Genomic DNA, 26,322 nt, shown 5'->3' with positions numbered 1-26,322 from the left:
TTTATTCAAAGCAAATGCTAGAAAGGAATATTGAACTTAGAATGTTGACACTACATTACATGGAAAATGTTTGATGTAATGATATTCATCGGGTATCAAAACTTCCCATTTTGAAGTGAGTGTATTTATCTATTGTTTTATTTCTTCATTGTTCAAGTTGAAAAGAGAAATTATTAAAAATTAGACAATAAATCAAACAAGTAACTTGCTTTTTGCTAAATTTATTTACGTGTTAAATATTGATGGCAGAGATTCGCTGTATTGAAAATCGAACCTGAGACTTTTTAATTATAAGATAAGACCGTCAACAGGCTAACGCGCGCGTTTATGGTGTGCTTGTTCCTGGATTTGGTTCCTGGTGGAAATGCTTACCTCGAATACAAACTCAAATAGTAGCTCGGATTCCACAAAAACAGTGGGCCATGTCTCATATTGGTTCGATGCTGAAAAAACCCGTTAAACTCAAACCAGTAATTTGCAGGGTGAGCACTATACAGTTAGCGAAATGCAGCTTTAATTGTGATTTAGGGATATCTTAAATTGGGCACGCCCCACGATTATACCTGTTAGGCTAAAAGAGACTATGATTTAGGCAAGTCAATGACGATGGAATAATTGGTGGAATAATAAAGTGGGAGGAAGCGGGAGTAATGCGAGAAAACCCATGCACACAATGTTGTCCACCACAAACTTATTTCGGGATCGAACCAGAAACCTCAAGCACCAGAGGTAAGCGCCCTTTCACTGAACCACCGTGCCCCCACGGCTTGAATACAATTAATGATATAGGCCTACTATCCTACTATCCTTATATCAAAAATACAGGGTGTCTAATATACAATGCAACCTGGAGTTTGGGATAGTAGAACTTTTGAACCTGAAGTGATACACGAATAATGGTTATACCAAAATGAAGCCTTGTTCATGCATATATTTTTAAACTAGGAAGCAACGATTGAAGTACATTAGGAAATACACAGTGTTGCCAGATATAACCGAAGTTTAAATCAATTTTTTTACAAAACATGTAAATTGACTCATACGTATGAATGTTCTGTCATAATTTTCAGTTTGTTTAGTTGGAGTAGCTTGGAAACTATGGGGCAGAAAAAAAGAATTTTTCATTTCCACCGATAACTAATCGGATGAGGCCTCTGTAAGGGGAAACTAGGGAAACTCCGAGTTGCATTGTATATTGGACACCCTGTGTAACTACTCGTATAACTATGCCAATTTATATATTAGCAAATTTGAGAGAAAACTGAATAATTTGGGATTATATATAACTGAAAACAGTAGTGATTTTTCTTGGCTAAAAATAGTCTTTGTGTCATTCTTTTTGCAATGTTATTAACTACTAATATTCTACTAGTCTGTCCCGTAAATATTCGACCAATCATAGTTACTCAAGAACTGTTTTGTGACGCTCCCTCCAAAAAATCGAAAATATTCAACAAAGTAGAAATAAAATAATAATAATAATAAAAAAAAAGCATTTTCTTAGAGGGGATAAACTTGCTGTATCTATCCCTCTAAAAACTAAACCAATAACATTCTTGCATATATTTTTCTACAGAAATCTCTGGAGGAAATCATAATTTACAATACGTAAATGTACTGTACGTGATATTTGGTGCATATCCTGGTGAAGGTATTGTTAACGAGATCAAGAAAAGTATAGAAGATATATTACGTGTTGAATACCACTGAGAATAGCATTAGGATTTTCCCAACCTTCTTGTTATTCCAATGACATTCTTTCATTATCTTAACTGGCGATGCTGTGTACGGAATATTGTCACATTCAGCCACTAGAATTTGGTGCGCCGCACACACACACACACATATATACATACATATAGCATAAACTCACGCTCAAAAGTATTATGATGACAGGAAGTTGTTCGACATGCATGAGATGGAAAGTTGGATGAAATATCTTCACATGTTTGCAAGAAATCCGATCTTTTCTTCGGAATTTTCTTCCGTCTTAACTAGACGTTTCTGTCTCCCACACAGCGATAAGTTTTACAAGTTTCTTTAAATGCATTATACGATAGGGTTTCGCTATCTATGGCGGATGCGTTTCAGGAACCGCTGCGGATATTCTAACTGACATAGCGTATATGCTAAAACTATATAATTTCCTTCTAACTTGTAGGCTAATAGGCCTATACAGTTCGGTAAGATGTTTTCATTGTAGGTATGTATTACTTAAAATTCTGTGGGGTCATTTGGATAATAAAAGTAGAAATGGAGATACATCAACCTTACAGGTACAAAATAATCATGTACAGTCATGTCTAAAATTATTGTCGCATGTCTATAAATATGTTGTTGTACGAATATAATTTGATAACGAATTCGACCGGTATTTCTTATAATGTTAGTATGTGTATAATCGGCAAAGACATGTATGTGGCAGATTTGATGTCAAAAGAGCAGTAAATAAGAACAATATAACGAAAATAAAACTTTCTTGTCCATTTAGCAACATTTTGTTTTACTCATTCTAATTTTCGTATTTACAATTCTTTTCCTATGAAATTTACCACAAATATACATTTCCTGATTATATACATAGTATCAGTATTAAAAGTACCCTGCAAAATCATTATCAAATTATATTCTTACAAGAAGACAGTTATAGATATGCGACAATCATTTTGAACATGAATGTACATATAGTATCACTGAACATCTGCATATGAGAAATCATATATTTACGTAGGGTGTAAAATTGTGTAATAAATTATCTGGCTATATAAAGAATTGTGAGAAAAATCTTATTGGAGATTTCAACTGATTCGCGCGTTTCATGCCGTCCACATATCGAAGAAGTTATATTTGGATTGTATTCGTTCTCATGATTGATTTTGCTCTATATATACGCTGGCTATGCTATATTTCAACATATCTATCGATATTTTCAAAATATGTATAGTCGTGTCGCTGTATGGACCATCCTCCAATTACGTAGTACTACGGTCTAAAGCAGAAAACAGCGCGCGTTTGTCATTGGCTGCTGATGAGTTCATGTCCTTCAAAGCTCTCGGCTGTTGCCACGTCACTCCAATGAGGAAAACCCATACGGCTGTAACTGACAGGAGAGTTCAGGGGTGTGCCCTAAATTGCAACACAGTGTTAATTCCACGTGCTTCCAGGTTAGCGAGGATAAACAAAGTAAATTGGGCTAGGTCGGGAGTAACAGCAGCAGAAATGTTAAGTTCTATATCGAAAATATTTACTAATAGACATATTGATATTTTTTCAGCATATCGATCAAGTTTCAATATTTTATGGATACTGATGTTCGACATCAGAATCTGTATACCGAAAAGTCCTAGCCCTTCGTAGCTGCTGCAGGTAAGTGGTAGTAGAACTTGCATTCAGTTGGTTAATTTGGAGTTGAGCGACTCGTTCAATATCGAGGGTACGTGAGACGTGGATCTACAGCGTAACGTGAGATCCGAATCACGTGTTGCCACCAGGAATCGAATCCAGGTCACGCTAACCATATAGCCACGAGGGAGCTCAACTTGCACTCGAGGAGAACACTCAGGTATTACAATAATGAATTATGCGACTGATGTCCATGGCCTAGCTCTCAAACGAAATATTTGAAGAAGCAAGTAATTGTACATTTTACATTTTCGTTGGCCGTACATGCTGCATTTCATATATTTACTTTATTTGGGCACTAGCAAAATGCTGACGAATAATAAAAATTTTGTTATTCAGTGAATCAACGTTTTTAAAGGAAAATCCCCGCTGTACACGAGAGAAAGTTACGAGTTGCAGTGTTTCAACAGGTGGCCACGTGGCGTATAAAACAAAATAGAAAGAAAACACACGAAGGCTCCAAGCTGTCTCGGGCATCAGGCAAGTTACTGTTGGTTGGATGCATAGTCTTTTTTGTGTGTATGTATATATATATATATGTTGGTGTGTTATGTATATATCGCTTCAGACCTTCAACCTTGTTGACTTTCCCTATCGCTTTCACTCAAGAAAGACCATTGCTATCATTATTCGGAAATAAACCAGTAAGTGTTGGCGCAGAAATACCGCCATATCTTTAGGCTATATATATATATATATATAAAATCTGTAATATGTATGTATGCGTATAGGATGAAGCTGAAATAATAACAATAAAAAGAGACAGCTAATGAAAAGCAAAGCAGTTTTTCTTTATATAAAAGTCAGCAGATCATTTTCTATGTGAAAGCTAGCAGTAGAAAGTGTAGGCTTACTTTTCATGCTATTTTTAATACTTGGTTCAAAAGGAAGCTGTGACTCATAAGGCGGTTCGTTTGTTCTGAGTGGAATCTGTAAATCACTTCATTTTTAATGTTCTGTTTCTCACCTCTCTTATTTCTTCCTTTTTCTCTTTCTTTTCTTCTTTTCTCTTCCAATGCCAATGAGAGAGCGTTTTTATCTACAACTTGGGAACGACATGATGTGAAACTCTCACGAATTGTTCAACTTAGGAAGTGCTAAATATAATTCTGTAATTAACTGTTTGTATGGACTGTAGTATGGCTGCTGAACGTAGATCACACTAGTAGAAATCCAAAACGCCAAGTATCCTATTAAATATGATGTTAACGGTGGAGATATTTACTCTGTAGCATTTTTGTTACATCACTATATTTTAAGTCTCGGAGGCTGTATTCGCTTGCACACCAATTCATGCTTAAATCGTAGTGACAATAAGGGCTATAGACCTAGTTGTATCAAACATTTTATTAAAATGGGCTATCACTAACGCACTATTATATCATTTGAAAGTGCTGGGTCTTATAGTATTTGATTTGTATATTTAGTTTATTTTCCTTCCACAATACGGCGCTACAATCAGTATTCTAAAAGTTGTGTTTAATATATGTTAGGAAATAGAAACCGTTTCTACCATCGAAAAGTTGATATATGCTAATACTACAATATGAAAAATGCAATAGTTTGCTTATTACATGGTATGGTGATATATCGAAGACGCTGTGAAAATAAATAAATAAATAAATAAATAAATAAAAACTTTGTTCAGAGAAACCACTTACGTTATACAGTGCTTCAAGAGTTACCATAATATTTTACGATATTTAAATCATTTAATATTTTACGATTTTACTTAATATCGTTTTGCATATACCTGGCTTACTTTATATATTTTTTATATCCGTCGTTGTCTTTAAGAACCTTAATATAGCAAACGTAGATATTTTGTATAATATCTTGCTCAAAGGAGGTTCTTAAAACCCCATAAGCAACACCCCTTGTGCATGCTACTAGGTATGATTAAGATGATTTAAAGGAGCGCCATTAACAAATAGATGGCAGCAAGTTTTATCATATCTTTCCGATGTATTTGATATGGGGCGACAATATTTAAAAAATCATTCAATTAAGTTCAAGAGGTTAAGATCCAAACTTAGATCGCACTGAGAAAAAATTGTTATCCGGATAGCGGTACAATTCTACAAATATACGGAATCCACATTTTTACTATGGATATCTGTACGGAGCACGTTATCCATATGCTATATACGCACTGCTCTTCCCCGTTTAGATGTTACATCATGCCACTCCAAGATGTTTGACATCTAACAGTCTTCCGTATATTACATACGTATATGTATGTTACATTTTACGTCAGCTATATGCTACATACGTCCATTTCTGTGTGTAAAATCCTTACCGCCTATATTTACTTTCTTCTGTCATACGGAAAGTACTGTAGATGGAATACTTACACGGAAAGTGTTATAAAACATACGTTTGTTACAAGATGTTACGTATAGTAGTACGTTAAGTCCAAAAACTACAGAATTTACGCATGTAACTTACATTTTTACGTACACCGCATACGTTTTTTTAATCTGTGTAGAAACAAATTGAATCATTAATCAAAAATTAATTCATGTAGTTTTAATTATTTTGTTTTATTCATTGTTGAAGGCACCAAACTCGCAATATTGATTACATTCTTTGAATATTGACATCTTCAATTTGATTGAATTATTTTCCATATTGTGATTCTTGTATACAAAATATATTCGAAACATAAGGAAAACATGTTGACATCTATTGATGATAGTGGAACATTTACAGTCAGCTGAAGTAAGAAAAATGTTCTATATCTACAAGATCTTGTGTTCTGGTTGGCCAACTATTTATTTTTTCACCGTGCTCTGGGAGCGATGATAAAACTGTATTGGTTTTACTTCGGCACGATGGGCCACATATGACAAAGGTTTCGGCAAGTATTTTAAAGGTGTGTTAATTGATGACTGGAATTTAATGTTGTTTTCAGCATCAAAGGAGCTAGTAAACAGGATCTACTGGTTTAAGTAGAATTCGAGCAATCACTTCAGTATATACATTAGTGGGAATCGAACCGTAGGTACATGCACAAAACGTACGCGTGTTATTAATCGAGGAAGCAGTTATTTTCATTTATTGGGGAGAAGAAACATTCTCAAAAGATTTTTTTTAAAATCCCATTTCGTTTGTCTCAACTTGCTGCCTTCTTTCGTATAATGGTCAGTATTGTCTTCGTAAACATTTAGCAAGCTTTTAAGAAGAGAATCATATGTATTTCGTAATTCTTTAAGTAATCCTACTTTTTTTATTGAAATACTGCACCTCCAAATAATTGCAATTTAAAATCTGTAGTTTGACCTTTCCTGTTTAGTGTGTTCTGTGGAGCATTTTAAACATGTGAATACCTTAGAAGAGAAAATGTAACATTTGATTTAACTCTTCTAAAATTAAATAGCCATACAAAATCACAAACTATATAACAGTATATTTATCACATTAGCTTCGAGCAAAGTAGATTGAATTGTGAGCTATTGAAAGTACCCAAAAATAAATCTAAAGTCTTTTGTGTGTTAATTCGAAATTTACTTGTGTTCATTATTATTATTATTGTTATTATTATTATTAAGAATCAACTTAACTTTATATTCAAATCAAATGTTGATGGCTAACTTAGACAATTTTTGAAGCTAATAATTGTACGAATAGGGAGATGTCTTTAAAAAAAAAACTACAGGCCAGCGTGGTCCTATTTCACAAGTTTGGTTCATAAATTTTGAAGCCTGAATATTGTGTAAAACTAAAGACAATGTAATAAATAAATTTTATGTTGGATATTCTTTCAGAATTTTTACAACGATTTCTAGATTTCAGTTGAACGTTATATTTGAATAGTGTGTAAGCCACATCAAGCTTTACAAGGACAGTAAAACAATCATGGGCTTCAAACGTGAGTACGACATTCATTCCAAATGAAATAACCATGGATAAGACTGTTTTTCAACCCACTGTCCACGAACATTTCTTCGCCGATTCAGATGTTTAAGTCTGACTCGGGCATGATTGGTGTCTACAAGCTATGAATATTTATTTCCAATAATGCTGCTTTATGTGATAGACAATTTATATATGTACACTCATGTCCAAAATGATTGTTGCATATCTATAACTGTCTTCTTGTAAGAATATAATTTGATAATGATTTTGCAGGGTACTTTTAATACTGATACTATGTATATAAACGGGAAATGTATACTTGTGGTAAATTTCATAGAAAAAGAATTATAAATACGAAAATTAGAATGAGTAAAACAAAATGTTGCTAAATGCACAAGACAGTTTTATTTTCGTTTTATTGTTCTTATTTAGTGCTCTTTTGACATGAAATTTGCCACATACATGTCTTTACCGATTATACACATACTAACATTATGAGAAATACCGGTCGAATTCGTTATCAAATTATATTCCTACAACAACATATAGACATGCGACAATAATTTTAGATGTGAGTGTACATATGTATATTATAGTGAAGTTCTTTAAATATTAACTCGCCTAAGCAACCCGAGGAAAATGTCATAAATTAACTGCTTTCGGTTTCTCGATTTGGGAATGAAAAATGATGATCTAAATGAAATATATGTTATGCAATAATATTGTTAACCGCAGGAATTTAATATTTACTAATTATATTAAGTAAGTCAAAGAAACTCGAATTTCTTTCTTTTTAATTTGTTTTCGGAATTTAATTTAGTATCTCAATCATACTAATCAAACAAAGAAATTTTCAGAGGATGTATGTGATTTATTTCCAAAAATATAATTTTTGCATGATTATACTACATAAAGTAAGACAATTTTGGAATGATCTCTGTGGACCTGGTTTCGAAATTTAATTTTTACACTATCAGATGACACTAAGTAAAGAAAGGAAATTCTGGAAAATAGGTCTCCATTTTTTTAAAATTTAATTTTTACATGACAGTACTGCGTAGAGAAAACATTTTAATAAATGTCTGTAAATTTTTGAAATGTGATTTGTACATGATCATACTAAATAAAGCAAGAATATTTTCAAAAAAATCTGTATGCATTTATTTTTTAACTAATCTTCAAATTTGAAAGGAAATACAAAAATAAAACAAAGACCGTCACATAACACTATATTATACGATATGTTTGGTTAATTTATTTCTTAATAGATGTATGTACTATATGTATTCAGTAGAACAGACATGAGTAGCCTTTTTCATATTTCAAATTAACTTTAAAAAGTATCAATACTTTGGAGATAATTTCTGCAAAAAATGCCAATTTTATCATAAAACCGAAATCTTTCTTATTAATAAAAATAATAGAAGGGCAGTTTTTTTTTTACAAAAGATTACGATAAAGACAATACATATTTAACATTTATTAGATTGTGAGTCATTATTCCATTAATTTATTGTGCTTTCTTTACATTTTGAAAATCTTTCGAACAATTACTTGTGAAATTTGAACAAAATTTGTTCCATAATTTGCAGGAATACGGTGTAAAGCGTTTTTATTAATTTTATTATCATCTGATAAATATCTTGAAATGTGTGCCTATTGTGACATTTTATGAAAATTGTTTTTGGTTTGTTGTTATCAAATTAAGAAATAGTTTAGGTGCATGTCAAAAATTGATGCCTTTCTTTCGCAATGCTGTTCCTAGTATTGATACTCTTAGAGAGTTATTGATGTATTTTTTTTTTTTTAATTGAGGTTAAGAAAAGTATTAGAATGTGGCGAACATAGCACCTACAATGTAGTACTGTCGGACCGGTAAGAATTTTGGATATGCAGTTTTCAGCTGAGAAATCTTATAGGACGTCATGAATTTTGAATATTTAGATCAAAATTGTTGCTACTTCATTCCATAGTATATCTATGCTCTCTGTGGACACGGTAGCGCATTGATAGAACAATCACCACTGGTGGACAACGTCGTGTCCTTTGATTTCCGTAGGGTTTTCCCGTTTCCTTCCCTATTCTCATTCCACCAATTCTTTCATAATTCATTTTCATTAATAGGCTGTCTCTAGGGATGCACACGAGACAAGATTTGTGGCTGTCTGGACTCGAAAATGTGCTGTAGAAATGATGTCTCGACTCGAAAAATATATATTTTTCTATTGGAAGAGCCGTGTCTCGACTAGAATTTTGTCAGGAAAATCCTGTCTCGACTCGTCTCGTGCGCATCCCTAGCTGTCTCCTTTGGGCTCAAGGCCTTAATCGTGGGACGCTAAATTATAGGTAAAAATGTCTATGTTCTGCGAGCTTGAACATTACATGTGGGACGTTAAATTAGATGTAATTTGTTTCTATGTTCCGCGAGTTTGAACGTTATAGTGGGGTGTTAAATTAAAGGTAAAAATGTATATGTTCTGCGAGTTTGAAGATTACACGCGGAACTTTAATTTAAAAGTAAAAATTTCTAGGTTCTGCGATTTCGAACATTACAACTTGATTTACAGTTAAAAGAGGTAAATAAAATAAAATGTTATGCCAATTTTGCTGCAAATGAATCTTGAAAGATGTCTTCAGTAGATATACTTTTAAAAAGTACAATTTTAAAAAGGAGAAAATCAAAATTTGGGTTTTGTATCAGTCTAGTATTCGGGTAATACCACGAAACAATGTGGTTAGTATCTTTGGAATATTACCATGGAGTTTAATCCACCTGTGATTAAATAAATGACAGGCAATCAAATCACTCAGTGACAGATAGTATGCAAAGTACATAGACCACTTTTCTCCATAGTACTTTCGAAGTACTATACCGCTACAAAACCCAAATGTCGATTTTGTTATTAATTTTCCCTTCGTTTTAAAATTGCATGAAAAGACAAAAAGAGGGAGGGGAAAATCACGAATCCATTTGAACTTCCTTATAATGTTAGTAAAATGTCGAGTTGCAAATTAATCTATAAGTTAGATGGTGTGAATAATGAATAATATAAAGTTGTGTTAGGTAGTGTTAAAATATGAAATTTGACACTTTGGTATGTATGTAACTTACGTGGCCGTGATACAGTGTTTTGCACTCGTGTTATGTAGAAGTTCGAGGTGGAAAAGCAACCACATCACACCGTTAGATCTTGGCGAGTGTCACCGCACTCCTTCTGCACGTGTTCCTCATAAGTCGTACACAAGGCGTCTTTACCCGAAGTTAATACTGGCCCCTCTGTTTCTTATTGCATAAGTGGCACGCGGGATTAGCTGTTGCTTACCCATATGAAAACCATCTCTTGGTAACTGCGGTGCCTAATGTGCTCGGACACACACACGCATACACACGTACATGTACGTATGTGGTATTAGAGGAGAAAAATATGTGACCGCCCCGTCCCCACTGAGTAAAGATGAAAGGCAGCATGCCATTCGGTTCAAGCATACCACTTTGGAATCATTATTTGAATAGTAAGGTAGACGCTTTTGTGTTGACAATTCTGTTTTGTCGGCAGACTGCCAAGAGTTTAGGAAGCAACACGGCTCTATTGATGGGCCATTTTCTCTTATACTGAAGCTGGAATTTTGACTTTACAGATAACAAGCATGAGGGCAATGTCATCAGAGGTTCTATCCCGGTATTCAGCTCGTTTGTCTGAGTAAAATAGCGAAGGTAAATATATATTTGATTTCAGTTTGCGTCTCTTTCAGCAGCGAGATTATATGAGACGTGGACATACAGCTTAACGTGGAATCCGAACCACTTGAGTTTCCGCCGGAAATCGAACCCGGATCTCCCATGCCAAAGGTGCGTACGCTTACCGCTTAGCCACGAGAGAGCTCATAATATATAGAGTATTCAAGCAAAACAAACTAATATTTGTTGCAAGAATATCCGTAAAGTAATACAACGTATTCGTGAGGAGCATTGGGGAGAAATGAAAGAAAGAAATACAGAATTTTATTCAAGAAAACAACCAACAACAGTGGCGGAGTTTGTGAAGCTCTGACTAATACTGTTAATACTTTTAATCCTAAGCACGAGTAAGTCTTGGGATATTTTATTAATGCAAGCGGAAGGAGCTCGGGCATTACGTATGAATCTCTCAGATACCTACTGCGGGTGGTGGTCGGTTCTATGTGGACAGAAACCTGTTGCCAGTTTTTCTTGTTTTGCGGTACTTTGGTGACGAACATAGATAATTGTTTGGGTTCAGGTCGTTTTACTTGTTTTCTGTAGGAACATAGGAAGGAATATTAACGGATGAAGAAAAAATAGCGAACATTGTAGCAGTTTCACCCAATAATTATTGATAACAATAATAAACAAGTTTTGCACCTTTCCCATGTTATATTTTTGTTGTTTTTAAAAAAACGTAAATGAAAGAACATTTGTTTCAAATAGCCCAATGCTACTCAATATCAATAAATAGAATATTTAAAGATTTATTTCCTACGTATTTCACATGTGTTTCCAGTTTTTACTGTCTGATATACATCTAATTTAAGAAAGTACTAATCTGACAGGAAGCTGGAATTTACATACCTAGATAAGTCCTGGAGTGAAAAGGTTAGATTTGTTCCATTAATCATTTTAATATTCGTTTTTCAATTTTTTTGGTGTTATTCGAATATTTGAACAATCATTTGAATCATTCGTTATTCGATTAATTGTTCGAATAATGAATTTTGTTCGAACTTTCGAATGATGATTTTATTCTAATTTTCGAATAATGAATTGTATTCTAATTTTCGAATAGCGAATTTTATTCGAATTTTTGAATAGTAAATTTTATTCGAATTTTAAAACAATGAATTTTACTCGATCTTTCGAATAGTGAATTTTATTCGAATTTTCGAATAATGAATTTTATTCGAATTTTCAAATGGTGAATATTCGAAGAATCCATTTTTCGAGTAGTAAATTATTAAAATTTTAACAGCATTAGTTCTGATTACACATTTCCCAACTTTTTGTCTCCAGCAGGTTGACTACTCGTCTTAAGCCCTTTAAGATTCACTTTAGTGCTTTTATGTAAAACAAATCTTTAGACAGAAACTAACCAAACTGTTTTAAAAACTAAGGATTACAGGCCGAAACATATTCGATTGAAATAATTAATTTCATATTCTTTATGTAAAAGTTCATTTGAAAGCCCATAATACACACACATTATATATATATAATCTCAAACACTAAAATGCTAAAAAGAATGTCATTTAAAAGGTCGTGTATCCCCTGTTCCACAAACTTGGGACCACCTGTGACTAAAATCATTTGTTTATTTTCGTCCTGATTTGAATTTGATTTTCCCTGAGAGCAAGGTAGCTCAATGGTGGAGTGCTTACCCCCGATGCGTGGGGTCCCTGTTTTGATCCCCGGCTAAATGAGTTTGTGGTATATAGTATCGTGTCCGTGAGTTTTTTGGGTACTCCCCCTTTCTCATATGAGGTGTGGATCTGCAGCTTAATGTAAGTGCTATTTTCTGACGTAAAAACTTGTTAGCAGTAACGTAGCATGGTGAGTGTAGCACGATAGACCAAATTTAATGAAGTATGGTGACAAGTGGCGAGTCCATTTTACACTGATTAAAATTTTGAGGTTGCTTTAATTCTTGATGTTTAGTAGCACGAATGACTTTTTTTTAAACGACAAAAATAGTGCTAAAATAGTACTAACGACGGACCAAACTTGAAGAAGTTTGGCGACAAATAGCAGGCCAGCTTCACACTAACGCGATTTTTGAAGGTGCTCTGATCATTGAAATTTAGCAACACTAATGAAAATATTTACGAAGAAAACAGCACTGACGTGGCACTAACGATGGAGCAAATTTCGCAAAGTTTGACGACATTGGTGGTCTGCGTAATTTTGGGCGGTTCTATTTTGAAGTTGCTCTGATTTATTAAGTTTAGCAACACTAACGAAAATTTCTACGACAAAAACAATACTAAACAATAACAATAACAATAATAGGACTTGCTATAAAGTACATTTGGTGAGATCTGGCGACAAATGGCGGGCTGCGTGAAGTTGGCCGGGTCTATTTTAATGTTGTTTTAATTCATGACGTTTAGCATCTATAACGAAAATTTTTACGGCCGAAAACAGTGTAGCACACTATAGACCAAATTTGGTACACTTTTGCGACACGTGGCAGGCCAACTTCACGCTGACGCCTTTTGAATTTTGACGACATTTGCGGGCTATGTGAAGTTGGACGGTCCCATTTTGAAGTTGCTCTAATTCTTGAAGTTTAGCAGCACTACCGAAAATGTTTACACTAGAAAAGAGCACTAACGTAGCACTAAGAATGAAGCAAATTTTGTAAAGTTTTGCGACTAGTAGGCGGAATGTGTGAAGTTGGCTGGACCCATTTTGATTTTGCTCTAATTCATGAAGTTTAGCAGCAGTAACGAGATATTTTATGATAGAAAACCACTGACGATGGACAAAAATTTGGTGAGTTTTAGTGACAAGTGGCGGGTCAGCTTTACGCATAATTACATGTATAGTTAGAATGTTGGTCTTCAGCGTCAAGAGATATTGACTCTATTCTCGGTGGGAGTTCATGTGGTTCGGATTCCATGTCAAACTGTAGATCCACAGCTCATATAAAATTGGTTGTGAAGAGAAAAGTTATACTCCCAACCCATCACACCAATAACTTTATTGGGTTTATGAGTATCACGGTAGACTCTCGAAAGTTTTCACTATAATCCTAAAGATGTTGCGAAAATTAAAAAAAAGAAAAGAAAAGAAAAGAAAGAAAGGAAAGAAAGGAACACTGTAATAATTTGTTGCCAAGAAATTACATAAATTGTTCAGACAAGGATTTTTCTTATTTGTATTAATCTAATATTTTGAAAAAAAAAAAAAAATCTGAAAGGTAAATATAGTTATTTGATCGTTGAAATTTAAATTAAAGGATTTTCGGCTAGAATTCGACTTGTCTTTATATATATTAAGTCTTTTTCTTCAATTCTCTTTTTAACATTCGTGAGTAACGCCTCAAAAATAAGTACGCTTTGTATGACGTCAGGATTGACGGGCTAAGAAATTTCTGAACTATTCTAAAGATTTTGAAAGCTAGTTATGTCATTCATTCATAAAATTTATTTTAAAAAAACAGTCTACTTTTGAAAGTTCTGAGTACTTATTATTATTTAATTATTTAACAAAAAGATTAATAAGTGGCGGGAAACAGTGAGCAACCTTTACTGGTATACTGGTTTCAAAATAGCCTAAATAAGTAAAAGAGTTTCTGCTATTAGCTATTATCTTCATGAAAAATCGAAACCAGAGACATGTGCCTATGAACTCACTGTAGTAGATTTGACGTCTTTCAAAGTGTCTTCATTGGGTTGGTTTGGAGGGAAAAAATGACATATATTTGTAATACGACTTGAATACTGTTACATGCTTTATCATCTGCACGAAGCCTGTCTCTGTATATTCATTGCTTTAGTTAAACTATTTCGTTACTGAATGTTTTTATATTGATAAGTTGAGTATATTGTGATACGATATAATACTTTGATATAATTACGTTATTTTATTCAGATGGATACTTATTCAACTCTTTTTTTTTCTTTTACAAGTAATAATACAGATATTCTTCATTTTCTACCAAACAATTACTCAGGGCGGTTATACAAGAATTATTTATAATTATCATTAATTATAGTATCCGTTGACGTTCTGCGCTACACGAACATTTCTTGCAGTAGAAATGGTTCATTTGATTCAATAAGGTTTTTCCGTGTTCAATTAAGATACATATCAGTGTGCTATTTGTTAAATTTATCCAGTTTAGTCCTGTCTTGGTAGAAAACCTTAAATTACATAGTACGCCGTTCTGCGTGTGCTCTTAGATGGTGATATGTATATAAGAGAAATATATTGCGCTCTTGATGGGTGAGTTCTTGTTTTGCAACGTTTCTCTTTTAATTTTATAATTATGTAATGATTTCATAACAACAAACATCGTCATCTCGAATATTTACAAAACAATTTCCGACTGTAGTTGTTGAGCGTAAAATAATGGAACTTAGGTCAGGTCATAGTTGCTGATGTACTAGAAAATGAAGTGTTTTGTTCTTTTAATAGGTAATTTCATGATGCTTGTCAAAGAGAGGAAAAGGAAGTGTTCTTTATAATGCATCTCGAAGTCTTTGTCACATATTCACGTCTTAAGTTTCGCAAAGTTCTTGTTCACATTAAGTTATTTTAAATGCAATGTTGTTTGTGTTAATCCGTATTACAGAACTTTAAACTAACTGGAAACTTTTAAAATTCAATTCTGTTGTCTAGTGTTTATGTAACAAACTTGTTCTCCATATTGTTTGGTTGTTACTTAATACACATTAGGGAAATACAAAGAGTCCATTGAAATCAGGAACCAGCGTGAAAGCTTAATTTATTTACGCGCGCTTTTTCTTTTCCATCTTGTGTATCCCTATGAAAGTGATTTTTTCATGGCTGTTTCGAATCGCTTTCTATATCTACTATATAATTACTAATTATTATTGTAATTTTTGAAAAGAAATTTTGTACGATTTGCGAATTACTGACAGTGCATTGCTCTGTGTTTTAACTACTATATACTATTAACTTAAGGTTTCGTACAAAATAGAACACATATTCACAAAATACATGTAATTAATTTTTGGTGATAACCATAGCAGCAAATTTACAATATAGAGTCTGTCATTTACGTAGATATGTGAATAATGTGTTCCTGCAGTTAATATTATTAAATAAAGTTTAACCGAATTTAATATATCATTTTGCGCAAGTTATATTTGCCAATTACTAATATTTGTTTACAGACAATAAAGAAAATTATGTTCTTCAAAAACTACAACAGTAAGGAAGTCATTTACAAGCATAGTCATCAGTGTTGGTAGTAACAAGGAGAATAGTTCTCAGGGTAATGGCAGAACTTGTGAATGGAAGATGTGATGACGGTCCGGTAATACATCACACGTGTGGATAAATGTATACACATATAAATATAAACACTCACATTGTTTATTTTTAACTTACATCTGCCGCAAAGGCAGTCAATGTGTTACAGCTGTTACATGCATGTTTTTGTAATAATTAATATTTTAAAAACCGCATAAAGCGCTAACTTACCTGCATGATTTTAGCACTTTTAAAACAACAAAAGGTAACACAACAGGTGTATGTCGAGACGTGAACTGAGTGTGAGAGACACGCACTGCACGAGACTACGAAACGACTGAGTTCAGAACACAATACACCGGGTACTGCTAGAATCATCATCACAAAAATCCACGCTGCAAGAAGAGCGCTCTCTGGTAAATGTATATATAGGCCTAATCAAAAACCTCTCTCGCTGCTTTACAAACGTCACTCATACGTCACACCCAGCAGATGTTGCGATTGGTGAAAAGCAATGGGAGAATATATATATATTTATTTAAAAAAAAAATAATTGCATCTTTTAATTAGCCGTTTGGGGAAAAAATGAAAGGGTTTGGGGTAAATCAGAAATACTATTGGCAGCGAAGGTTTATGTTAGGGAATTTGATTCATACAGTTAGTTAAAATAAGAAAATAACTGGATCACGCTAACAGATAACAAGTAAATGATTATGAAATCAGTCTCATAAAATTTACGCTGTAGTAAGTACTATGTTGTTGTAAGTGGTTAATGTTCAAGTACGCGGGTTCGGGGGACGAGAAGGGCGGAGCAAGTATGTGCATTTATCAATGAAGGTTATGTTCTTGTATTACGTTCTGGATCTGTCCTGGAAGATCCCTGACGTAGTTTTATATTGAATGTCTGGTTCTGTATTGGTAACATTGTTTAGTGTGTACCGTGTAAAGTAGTGGAGAATATAGAGGGTTCTTACAGAGAGAACACTTCGTTTGATTTTTAATTTGCATTAAGATTGGATTTCAGTAGAACGTTTCGTCAGTTTCACACTCTGTATCTGTAAGTTTTCCTTTAGATTGAGTAGGGTTACCGGACGTTCCTTTTTACACGTATATTTCCTCTTTTTCTGGTCCCAAAAATGGTTCGGGGGGAGTTAGGAAAATGGGAAAATGTCATGTTTTAGGTGGTACAAACAATTATTTCAACTTCAATATTCGTGATATATGAGATGGGTAATATTTTGTAATCGGTAAATTTAATAGTTCATTTGTACAAATCTTTTTTTGCGCCAGTGGCGTAATTTTTAAATGCACAAAGGGTAATTATCAACCTTTATATGTATAGTATGTACCAGGTTTTCTCAACTTGAAATCGCGAGAGGGTTTCATGCAGTCGCGAAGATAAGCGGAAGAGAGAAATATAATCTACTACGAGAAAATGTTTTTTAAATATTATTTTGAATTTTATTCTGATAGACATATTTTTATACCTACTGTTAAAAACAACAAAAATAGGTCTACTAAACATTTTCAACAGGTGCAGAGTTCTTTAAAAATCAATTTAAATGAAAGAGGTACGATATCAAACGAATGAGAACTGCATATTGAAATGACAGATAAATACAAATGCAACAAACCTGGGTATTGAAATACAGTTAAAATTGAAAGCTAAGGTACCAGGTACCTGAGCATGGTGTGATTTCACTAGTGCAGTGATGTCCGGTTCAATCTTCATGACGCACATTTTCAAGTCATTTGAAATACTCAATAATTTTTTTAACTCCTGTCCAAGTTTTTAAAAATCAAAATTACAGATCATTTTTTTTTTTATCATATGACTCAAAATTAAGGGAGTTATGAAGTTTTAAAATTTTCAGACAGACTCCATTTTGAAACAGTATGACGGATCGGATTCAATATAATATTTGTAATATGAATGAATAGAGCAAATTTGGATTTAATCCATTCGCTTTTAGGAAAGTTACTGTATCCACTATTTACAAGAAATGGATTCTACTATTATAGAAATAGATGGATATCTTGAGATCTTTGCAATAGGTATATTAAAATTCCCACACAAGCTTATAACAAACCAGAAATTATAAGGGGGTCGCTGGCAAGAGGATGTGATAAAATGGGGTGGTGACAGGCATTGGGTTGAGAACCACTGATAGATACAATAGTGTATTATTATACGATACTACTGAAAAACGTGGATCTCTGCTTATACTGTATGGGTGGAGAACTTTTTGCCCCCCACACAAGCAAATTCTGAAATGACTGCTCTTTGTCGCTGTGCCATTAATATGTTTTAGAATTATATACATATTTTAGTGAAATTGAAAATATTTTCTTTTTTTATAATCTGTCACATGGTAGCCTTATGTTAGATAGATATCTGTTAGGATATTGTTCGGTTTGAACCTCTTGATTGCTGGCGCCAGTAGTGCTCTCCAGCGGGTCGGGTCGGGTCACTCGGGTTAGCTCGGGCCGTGTTGTCGGGTTGGGTCACTCGGGTCAGCTCGGGCTGGGTTGCCGGGTCAGGTCACTCGGGTCAGCTCGGGCTGGGTTGTCGGGTCAGGTCACTCGGCTCGGGTTGTCGGGTCAGATCACTTTGTTCAACTGAGTTTAGGTTGAGCTTAAACTCGGCTGGAGTCGAAAGCTGCTGTTTTTCACTAGCTGCCTAATTAAAAATAGCAATTTTAAATTGATTTTGTAGAAACCATGAATCTATTTTGAAAACTTGCAGCTGGTGTTTTTATGATAAGTGCTTATTTCTGTACTTGTGTGTACTTTAATTTTTAAATGTGGAAGATTGATTTTGCCAATCGACTGTAATATTATCTACGCCAATATGAAGTCTGGATTTAGAACAAAACTAGAAGTTGTTTAAGCAAGGTCAAAAGAAAGATTGGACATGGAAGCCCAAGCGGGGTCGCGGTGGCTCAGTAGTAGAGAGTTCACCTCTGGTGCGTGGTGTCCATGGCTCGATCCCAGCTTGGGCTAAGTGGACTTTGTGATGGAGAAACGCCGTGTAGTGGGTTTTCTCGGGGTTCTCCTGTTTCATCCCACTTTCTTTATTCCACCATTTCATTCATTTCTCATCATCACCATCTCCCTTAGCCTCGGTGCAGAATCGAGAGACCTTAAACTGAATATTTCATTTCATTTCACCAAGCCCATGTTCACTCTGTCCTTACGCACGTTCACGGTGTAACTGAACAGCTACAACCAGGTAGTATGTTGGATATACCCACTAGTGTTGCTCACGAGACCAGGTTTAGGGCATTTTCATCTCGGAAATGTGTTGTGAAGGTAGTCTCGTCTCGAAAAGTACATATGTTTCTATTGAAAGAGCTCTGTATCCCTTCGTAGGTCATCACGAAAATTCTGTCTCGTCTCATCTCGTCCAACAACTGAGCTTCGCCTTATCTCCATTCGCATTCAACCCACGGTGTGAGGGCCAATTGAACACAGACCTCCACAAGAAGAGACAGAACTTTCTTGATCACCTTCATATTATTATTATTATTATTATTATTATTATTATTATTATTATTATTATTATTATTATATTACAACAACTACTAGACCTACTACTACTGCGGTAGTGATTTGACTTTCTCGGCACTTAATTACTCGCCGATTTTATATAACTTTGCAAATATCTTCTAGATAAATTAATCAAGAAAAAATTAAAAGGTAATTCCCTACAGAATATGATATTTCAGTGCAATTAGTTCCTTATGATTCTATCAGACACCAACGCTGTTTTTAAATTTAAAAAAAAAATCAGAATGTTAACGCGATGAAATTTTTGTTTATATTTTATTACACAGCAAAAATTATTTAAAGAAGTTCTAAATACATTCCTTACTAGAAAATCATGTTGTCTTCTGACTTCAAATTTTATTTTGACTTTGGAAGTTGATTGCCTGAATTTTAACCTTGGAAATTTGGATGTGGAGGAAGAGAAGGTATTTTTTTTTTGTGGTGGCACCTTTGTAAGATTCTAGTTCTCTCAAACGGGTTAGGTTGTCAGGTCAGGTCACTCGAGTCAGCTCGGGTCGGTTGTCGGGTCAGCTCGGGTCAATCGTGCCAGCTTCGGGTTTTTCGAATAGGGTCAGCTCGGGTTGAGAGCACTAGGCGTCAGATTATAGACACTGACTAATTTTTAATATTTTCAATTATACCTTTGCCGTTGGTCTAGTGGCAAGCGTGTAAATCTTTGGTGCATATGGTCCCGGGTTCGATTTCTGGTGAGAGAGCAAGAAAAGTTAATTTCACTATCATTAATCATGTCTCCTTTAGCCTAAACAACATAACTGTGAGGTGTTAAACCCTTCCAAAAAGCACACAATTCCCCTCACATGTTTCTGAGAAATATATTTTTTAAATGAATAATTTACTAATGAAAAATGTGTAGCACTTACGTGTATGTCATTCTGCTAATTCTGTTACGTTTCAAATATTCTGGAATATCTTAATTGAAGTCAGGTTAATCCATACGAAGTGGTCCAGAGGTGGTTGCTCGACCATCTCCAAAAATTATAAAACTTTCTTACTTCTAAATAAATACGCAGGGTTGCAAACAAATACATGAAATCACTAGAAAAAGTACAGAAAATTACACTTTTAAAGAGGTTGTATTTTAGAATGGCATAAAGTGAGGGTTTAAAAATTTTGTGCTGAATACTATTGCTTGTAAAGAGTCTTTAGAAATATCCACACCTATGATACTACTGGCACAATATATTAATGGGGTCCAAAAGTTGAAGTTTGTGATTTTGATGCCATGTTTGGGGCGTAATATCTCAGGAGGGCAAAGTGCTAAAAATTGCTGCTTAAGCCACAAAGTAATTCTGTATGTGAATAAACTATTGCAAAAAAATCATGACTGATATTACATGGAGAAAAAAGTGAGGATACGGTAAAAACGCGAAGAAAGCACGCGCGTGACGATGGTCGTAGCCCGGAAACATTTAAATGTTTCGATATATTTCATGCTATATCTCAAAAACTACGCATGGTTCAGCAATTAGGCCCGCTTTTGTTTATATATAAGAGAGTGCTGTTGTACTTTATGCACAATAGGTCTCTTTTCCTTATCCTCTGAATGAAATGTTACTTACTTTAAAAATGGCTGTATACTGTGTTCTTTAATACGGAACCTAAAAAATTTATAATGCTAATTGTTCGCTTCTTCGTGATAAAATATGTAGATGAGGCGTGACGAACGCGTCAACTGGCAGACTATCATATAGGTAACCCATGATGATCTGTGCCATAATGTCTGTATCGACCATTGTTATTACTTTATGATAACTTCAAGCGAGCTAGAGAACAGATAAGTAAACTGTCAGTGATTTATCAAATGAAAAGTAGACCTTAAACCTAAAAAGGTTGGCCATCCCCTGGTCTAGGCTAATGGTGTTAAATACATGTGCCGGCCTCGTTATTAGTCCATTAATTTATGTCAAGAAGTATTTTTGTTTTCTATGAATTAAAGTGTTACTTTAGTGATTTCTTTCTCTGATCTACAGTCTATCCGAGAAGTCCTTGTAACCCTTGATTTGAGTATCACACAGAGCAGTGTCAGTGTACGAACTACGTATCCAGTGCATCTGTATGTGCTCCATCGTTGTCATGTGCGGATCATCTGAGAAGTTACAGTTCGAAAGGCTTCCTCCTCACTTTTGCGCAGTTCTTCATCTCTCCGGTACTGGCGATGAAGGACATACGACTTGATTATCCCGCACAATAAATTGTCTGGTGTTGTAAGGCCCGGCCTTCGTGGGCATCATTTCAAAGGAGATGGAGGTGTCGGTGAGCCACGCTCAATACAGCGGGCTTGAAAATATTCATTAAGGAAATCACGCACCTGAAGAGCAAGATGAGTTGGAACCCCGTCCTGCTGTATCCATGCATGATCTATGATTTCCTACTTTTGCAGTTGAGGTATTAGCCACATTTGCAGCATGTGTAAGTAACGCTAGAGAGTCGGGTTCAATTTCCAGCGGGAGCTCTTGTAGATTGGATTGCACCCTAAGCTGTAGGTCATCGTCTCAAATAACCTCTAGTGCACCCAGCCAACCAATGTGTAAATAATAATGTCTATTTGCACATCGTCAAAAAAAGTAAAATAAAATAAAAAAGGTCTGAACAAGTATCGTGATATAATCCCGGCCCATATCATAACATGAGGTGGATTTTGTTCTAATTTTTACACATAACGAGGGATTTTCTTAGACCAGAAGACCACATTTTTCCTGTATGAACTGCGGTATATCGCACATTCATCTGAAAATAACACTTGTGAGCGAGACACAGCATTTGGAAAGTGTGGGAACAAGATACGGCAGAATACAACACGTTGTTTCATATCGTTATCATATAATTCGTTCACAAATATTCGTTCACTAAATGCTTTGGTATGTAAACCGTGTTAATGTGGTCATGCACTATTAAACACGGTTTATCAGTTCAGATACTGTTGTGCAAAGGAAACTCGTTGGAGACATCACAATTGACCGAGGGACAGAAGCACATGGTTTTAACACTTTTAAGCCAACAAAAGGTAACACAACAGGTGTACGTCGAGATTCGAACTGAGTATGAGAGGCTACGAAACGACTGAGTTCAGAACACAATGCATCGGGTACAGCTAGAATCATTCTCACAAAAATCCACCCACATCCTCCCAATACATACAGGGTGTTAACGAACTACACAAGAGGTGATTCCTTACATCAAAATAAGAGAAAAAGTTCATACGGACCTATGGCGAAAAGTACATAGTTTCAGAGCTAGGGCTGTCCAAAATCGCGGAAAAGCCAAATTTCAAAAAGCCCTATTTCGAATTCGGGAAACAGTGGATGGTGATCCTTATCAACGTAAAGGAAGTCACGCATTCGCGTTCCAAGAATGCATGTTTCATAAATGTTCAATGGGTGTACAGAGTATTCCCTGCAGGGTGAAATTCCCAGATATGCCATCAACCGAATTTTGGGATTCGCTCTGAATTTATGATTAGTTCAAAGTAGGCAAACGATAAGTCTTGATAGCAGTGAACACGGAATCCTTTGACGCGATGTCGGAAGTGTTAAGGATCGTCAGCACGACGGTTTCTCGTACTCAGGAAAACGCATGGTGCTATGTTTACTTTCACGCTTAGAAGTGAAGAAATCGTGAGATATTCCGTGGCGAAATACATATCATCACACGTTGTTCCAAACACAAAAAATCATGGAGCAGCCGGTTCCTAACACTTCCGCCTTCCCTCCAAAGCATTGGATGTCCATTTTTGTCAAGGTTTACATCCTGCCTACTTTCGACCCTTCTTGAAATCAGGGTATTTCTGAAAACTCTATTGAGAGCATATCTGACAATTACACCCTGTATGGAATACCCTCTACACCTATTGACAATTGATGAAATATGCACTTTTGGATTGTGTGTGTGTGTGGCTTTCTTTACGCTGATAAAAATCACTATCCACAGTAAAATTCGAAATAGGGTCTATTGAAATTTAGCTTTTTTTTTTTTTTTTTTTTGCGATTTTGCACAGCCCTAGCTATGCACTTTTCGCCATAGGTCCATACGACCTTTTTCTCTTATTTTGATGTGAGGATACACTTCTTACAGTTTCTATATGGTTCATTAACATCCTATATATATAATTGCATTTTTTTATTGTCTGTTTGGAAACAAATGAAACGATTTGGAGTAAATCAAAAATACTATTGGCATCGAAGGTTTATGTTTAGAGAATGTGATACATAGAGTTAAGTAAAATAACTGAATCGCGCTAACAGATAACAAGTAAATGGTTATGAAATCAGTCTCATAAATTTTACAGTATAGTAAGTATTATGTTGTAAGTGGGTAATGTTCAAGCACGCGGGGGCGGGAGTGGAAAGGGAGGAGCGAATGTGTGAATTTATGAATGAAGATTATGTTCTTGTATTACTGTACGTTCCGTGCCTCTTCCCCACGGACACTTTGTCTCGGAGCTAGATACAGGGACTTCTCGGATATTCTATATTTAAACATCTCTTATGTTGTGAAAGTTAAATTCTGTTGTACTGTATATAACTTTAATATTTCATAATCAAATTTAATTTAAGTAATATTAAATCTAAATACAGTAGATTTCCTTTTAACCAGCCAGCACGGGACTGGGTCCTGGTCGTATAACGAAAATTCGGTTAAAACAAAATCACAATTCCATAGCTCCTAAAATGTAAAGCGTCTCTATAGTGATTAAAAAGGCTTACATTATTATAATTTAATAAGTTTAACTGACCAAAATTGGAAGTTTCAACCATAAGCTGCTCCAGTGACATTAGTTGAGGGAAATATTTTTACTATTGGGTAAAATACTCTAAAATATTACAGAAATCACCATTATTTATGGTGTATGTGTATTGATTAAAGAAAAACATAACACTGAAAACATATTATTAAGCCTACAATACTGAATGAAATACAGTACTGTATTCTGGTATTGTGGAGCGGCGGCTGGTAAGAAAATGTTTTTTTTTCGTGGAAGATGGGTGATTAAAGAGGGGGTAGTTAAGAGATAGTTCACTGTATAATGAAAATTCATTTTGAGAAAGTAAGGAACATGTAACTAGGTTTGAAGAAACCTCTAACATTGAAGAAACTTGTAACATCAAACCACGAAAATTCCAGTACGTTTCAAAGAAAGGAGGGAGGGAATAATTCCCATATAAATCAATAATGGGTTCAAAATTAACGATGGTGTAAGTACCCAAGACTTCTAATAATAGATCGTGATAATAATAATAATAATAATAATAATAATAATAATAATAATAATAATAATTCCCTCACATGAAGCCCCGAAGGACTCAAGTCGACCAAACAATTATTTTAAATTAAGGATGTGTGATCAGCACATCGCCAACCTCTCGACATTCTTTCTGATTTTCTTGCCTGGAGTTCCTAGTATCTTCCTGTCAGGTAATCCTCAACTCTCCTCATGACGCTGGGTGAACGCCACATTACCAACATCATCTGCTTTTCCCCACAGTAGTCACCCATCATAGTATGGGCTACATTTCGCACTACTTGATTCTGATAATTTCTCAGGAAGTGGTAGATGAGCGCGGCTAGGGTGTAGATATATCAGCTCATCCTATAAATAATGTCATTTCTTTTGATGATCGCTGCAATAACGCTATCTGACTGGTGAATGGTGTAGTAGACGGCACATGTCATATAGGGCTTTATTGTGCATCAGTGTGTAGTAGGAGAGCAGTCTACTCCATGTTTTAGAATTATGACTTGTGTTTGATCATGGTAGTGTTTGAGGACCATATACGGCATGCCATGCTATACTATGGATGTGCTGGAGTTCCAGAAGTGATTCCAGAAGTTTCGGTCTGGGGATACCGGTACCAGTCTCACCGATGAACCACGAGAAGGGAGATCGAGACAACGATACCATGCGAGCAGCAGGCAAGTCCAATGTAAATTGTTGAAGAACTGTTAGTGAACTCCATGTCATCCATTTAACCGTTCGTCTTGATATGGAGAACCTTTGGTACGTGTCGAAACTCAGTAAATGGATACTCAAGGCGTTAATACCTTAACAGAAGCAGCAGCTAATGTATATCTTCAGTTCCCTATTCACCAATAAGGAGATGAGTGAATGGTGTCAGAATGGTGACAGAAGATAAAAAGTAAGTCCTTTACTTAATATTGCATGCAAACGTCAGTGGATACGTAAAGGAAGCGCAGGAATTGTGCCAGAGTAGAATCTCCACCTCTGCGAAATGATGTTGAGTGTTTGGTGGTATATCCATGGGATAATCCATTTTGAGCTCTTGCCATGTAACCAGACAACCAATACAAATGACTACTGTCTGCAGCTTGAACGCCTTTGGAATGCATTGTTGGTGAAACGTCGTTGTAAGGCGGTGGCCATCCACGATGATGGCTCTGTCCACACCCGGCAAGACAGACTTGTGCTAAGATCGGGTAATGTGGTTGGGAGAAAACCCCCACCCTGCGTTCTCGCCAGATCTTGCAATAACAGACTACTGTCTTTTTCGCAGCCTGTAAAACCACTTTTTTGGGGAAAACAC

At 35.1% G+C, this 26,322-nt stretch overlaps 2 protein-coding genes across 3 annotated transcripts in view; one reads left to right on the top strand and one right to left on the bottom strand.

Moving 5' to 3' along the window:
- Window positions 1-16,616, bottom strand: part of ITP (ion transport peptide) — a 49,752-nt gene extending 33,136 nt beyond the window's left edge. For both annotated transcript variants that reach the window (XM_081743111.1, XM_081743113.1), the window contains exon 1: window positions 16,445-16,616. In XM_081743111.1, the coding sequence (XP_081599237.1) occupies window positions 16,445-16,594 (150 nt within the window). In that variant the 5' untranslated portion in view covers window positions 16,595-16,616. The remainder of the gene's footprint in view (window positions 1-16,444) is intronic.
- The window catches only part of LOC145673420 (peroxisomal leader peptide-processing protease), a 645,832-nt gene that overhangs the window by 113,696 nt on the left and 505,814 nt on the right, over window positions 1-26,322 (top strand). The window lies entirely within an intron of this gene.

Source organism: Thermobia domestica, chromosome 16, assembly GCF_964235325.1.
Source record: "Thermobia domestica chromosome 16, izTheDome1.hap1.1, whole genome shotgun sequence".
NCBI lineage: Eukaryota > Metazoa > Arthropoda > Insecta > Zygentoma > Lepismatidae > Thermobia > Thermobia domestica.
The sequence above is the reverse complement of the archived record's forward strand: the minus strand, read 5'-3'. Positions and strand labels throughout refer to the sequence as shown.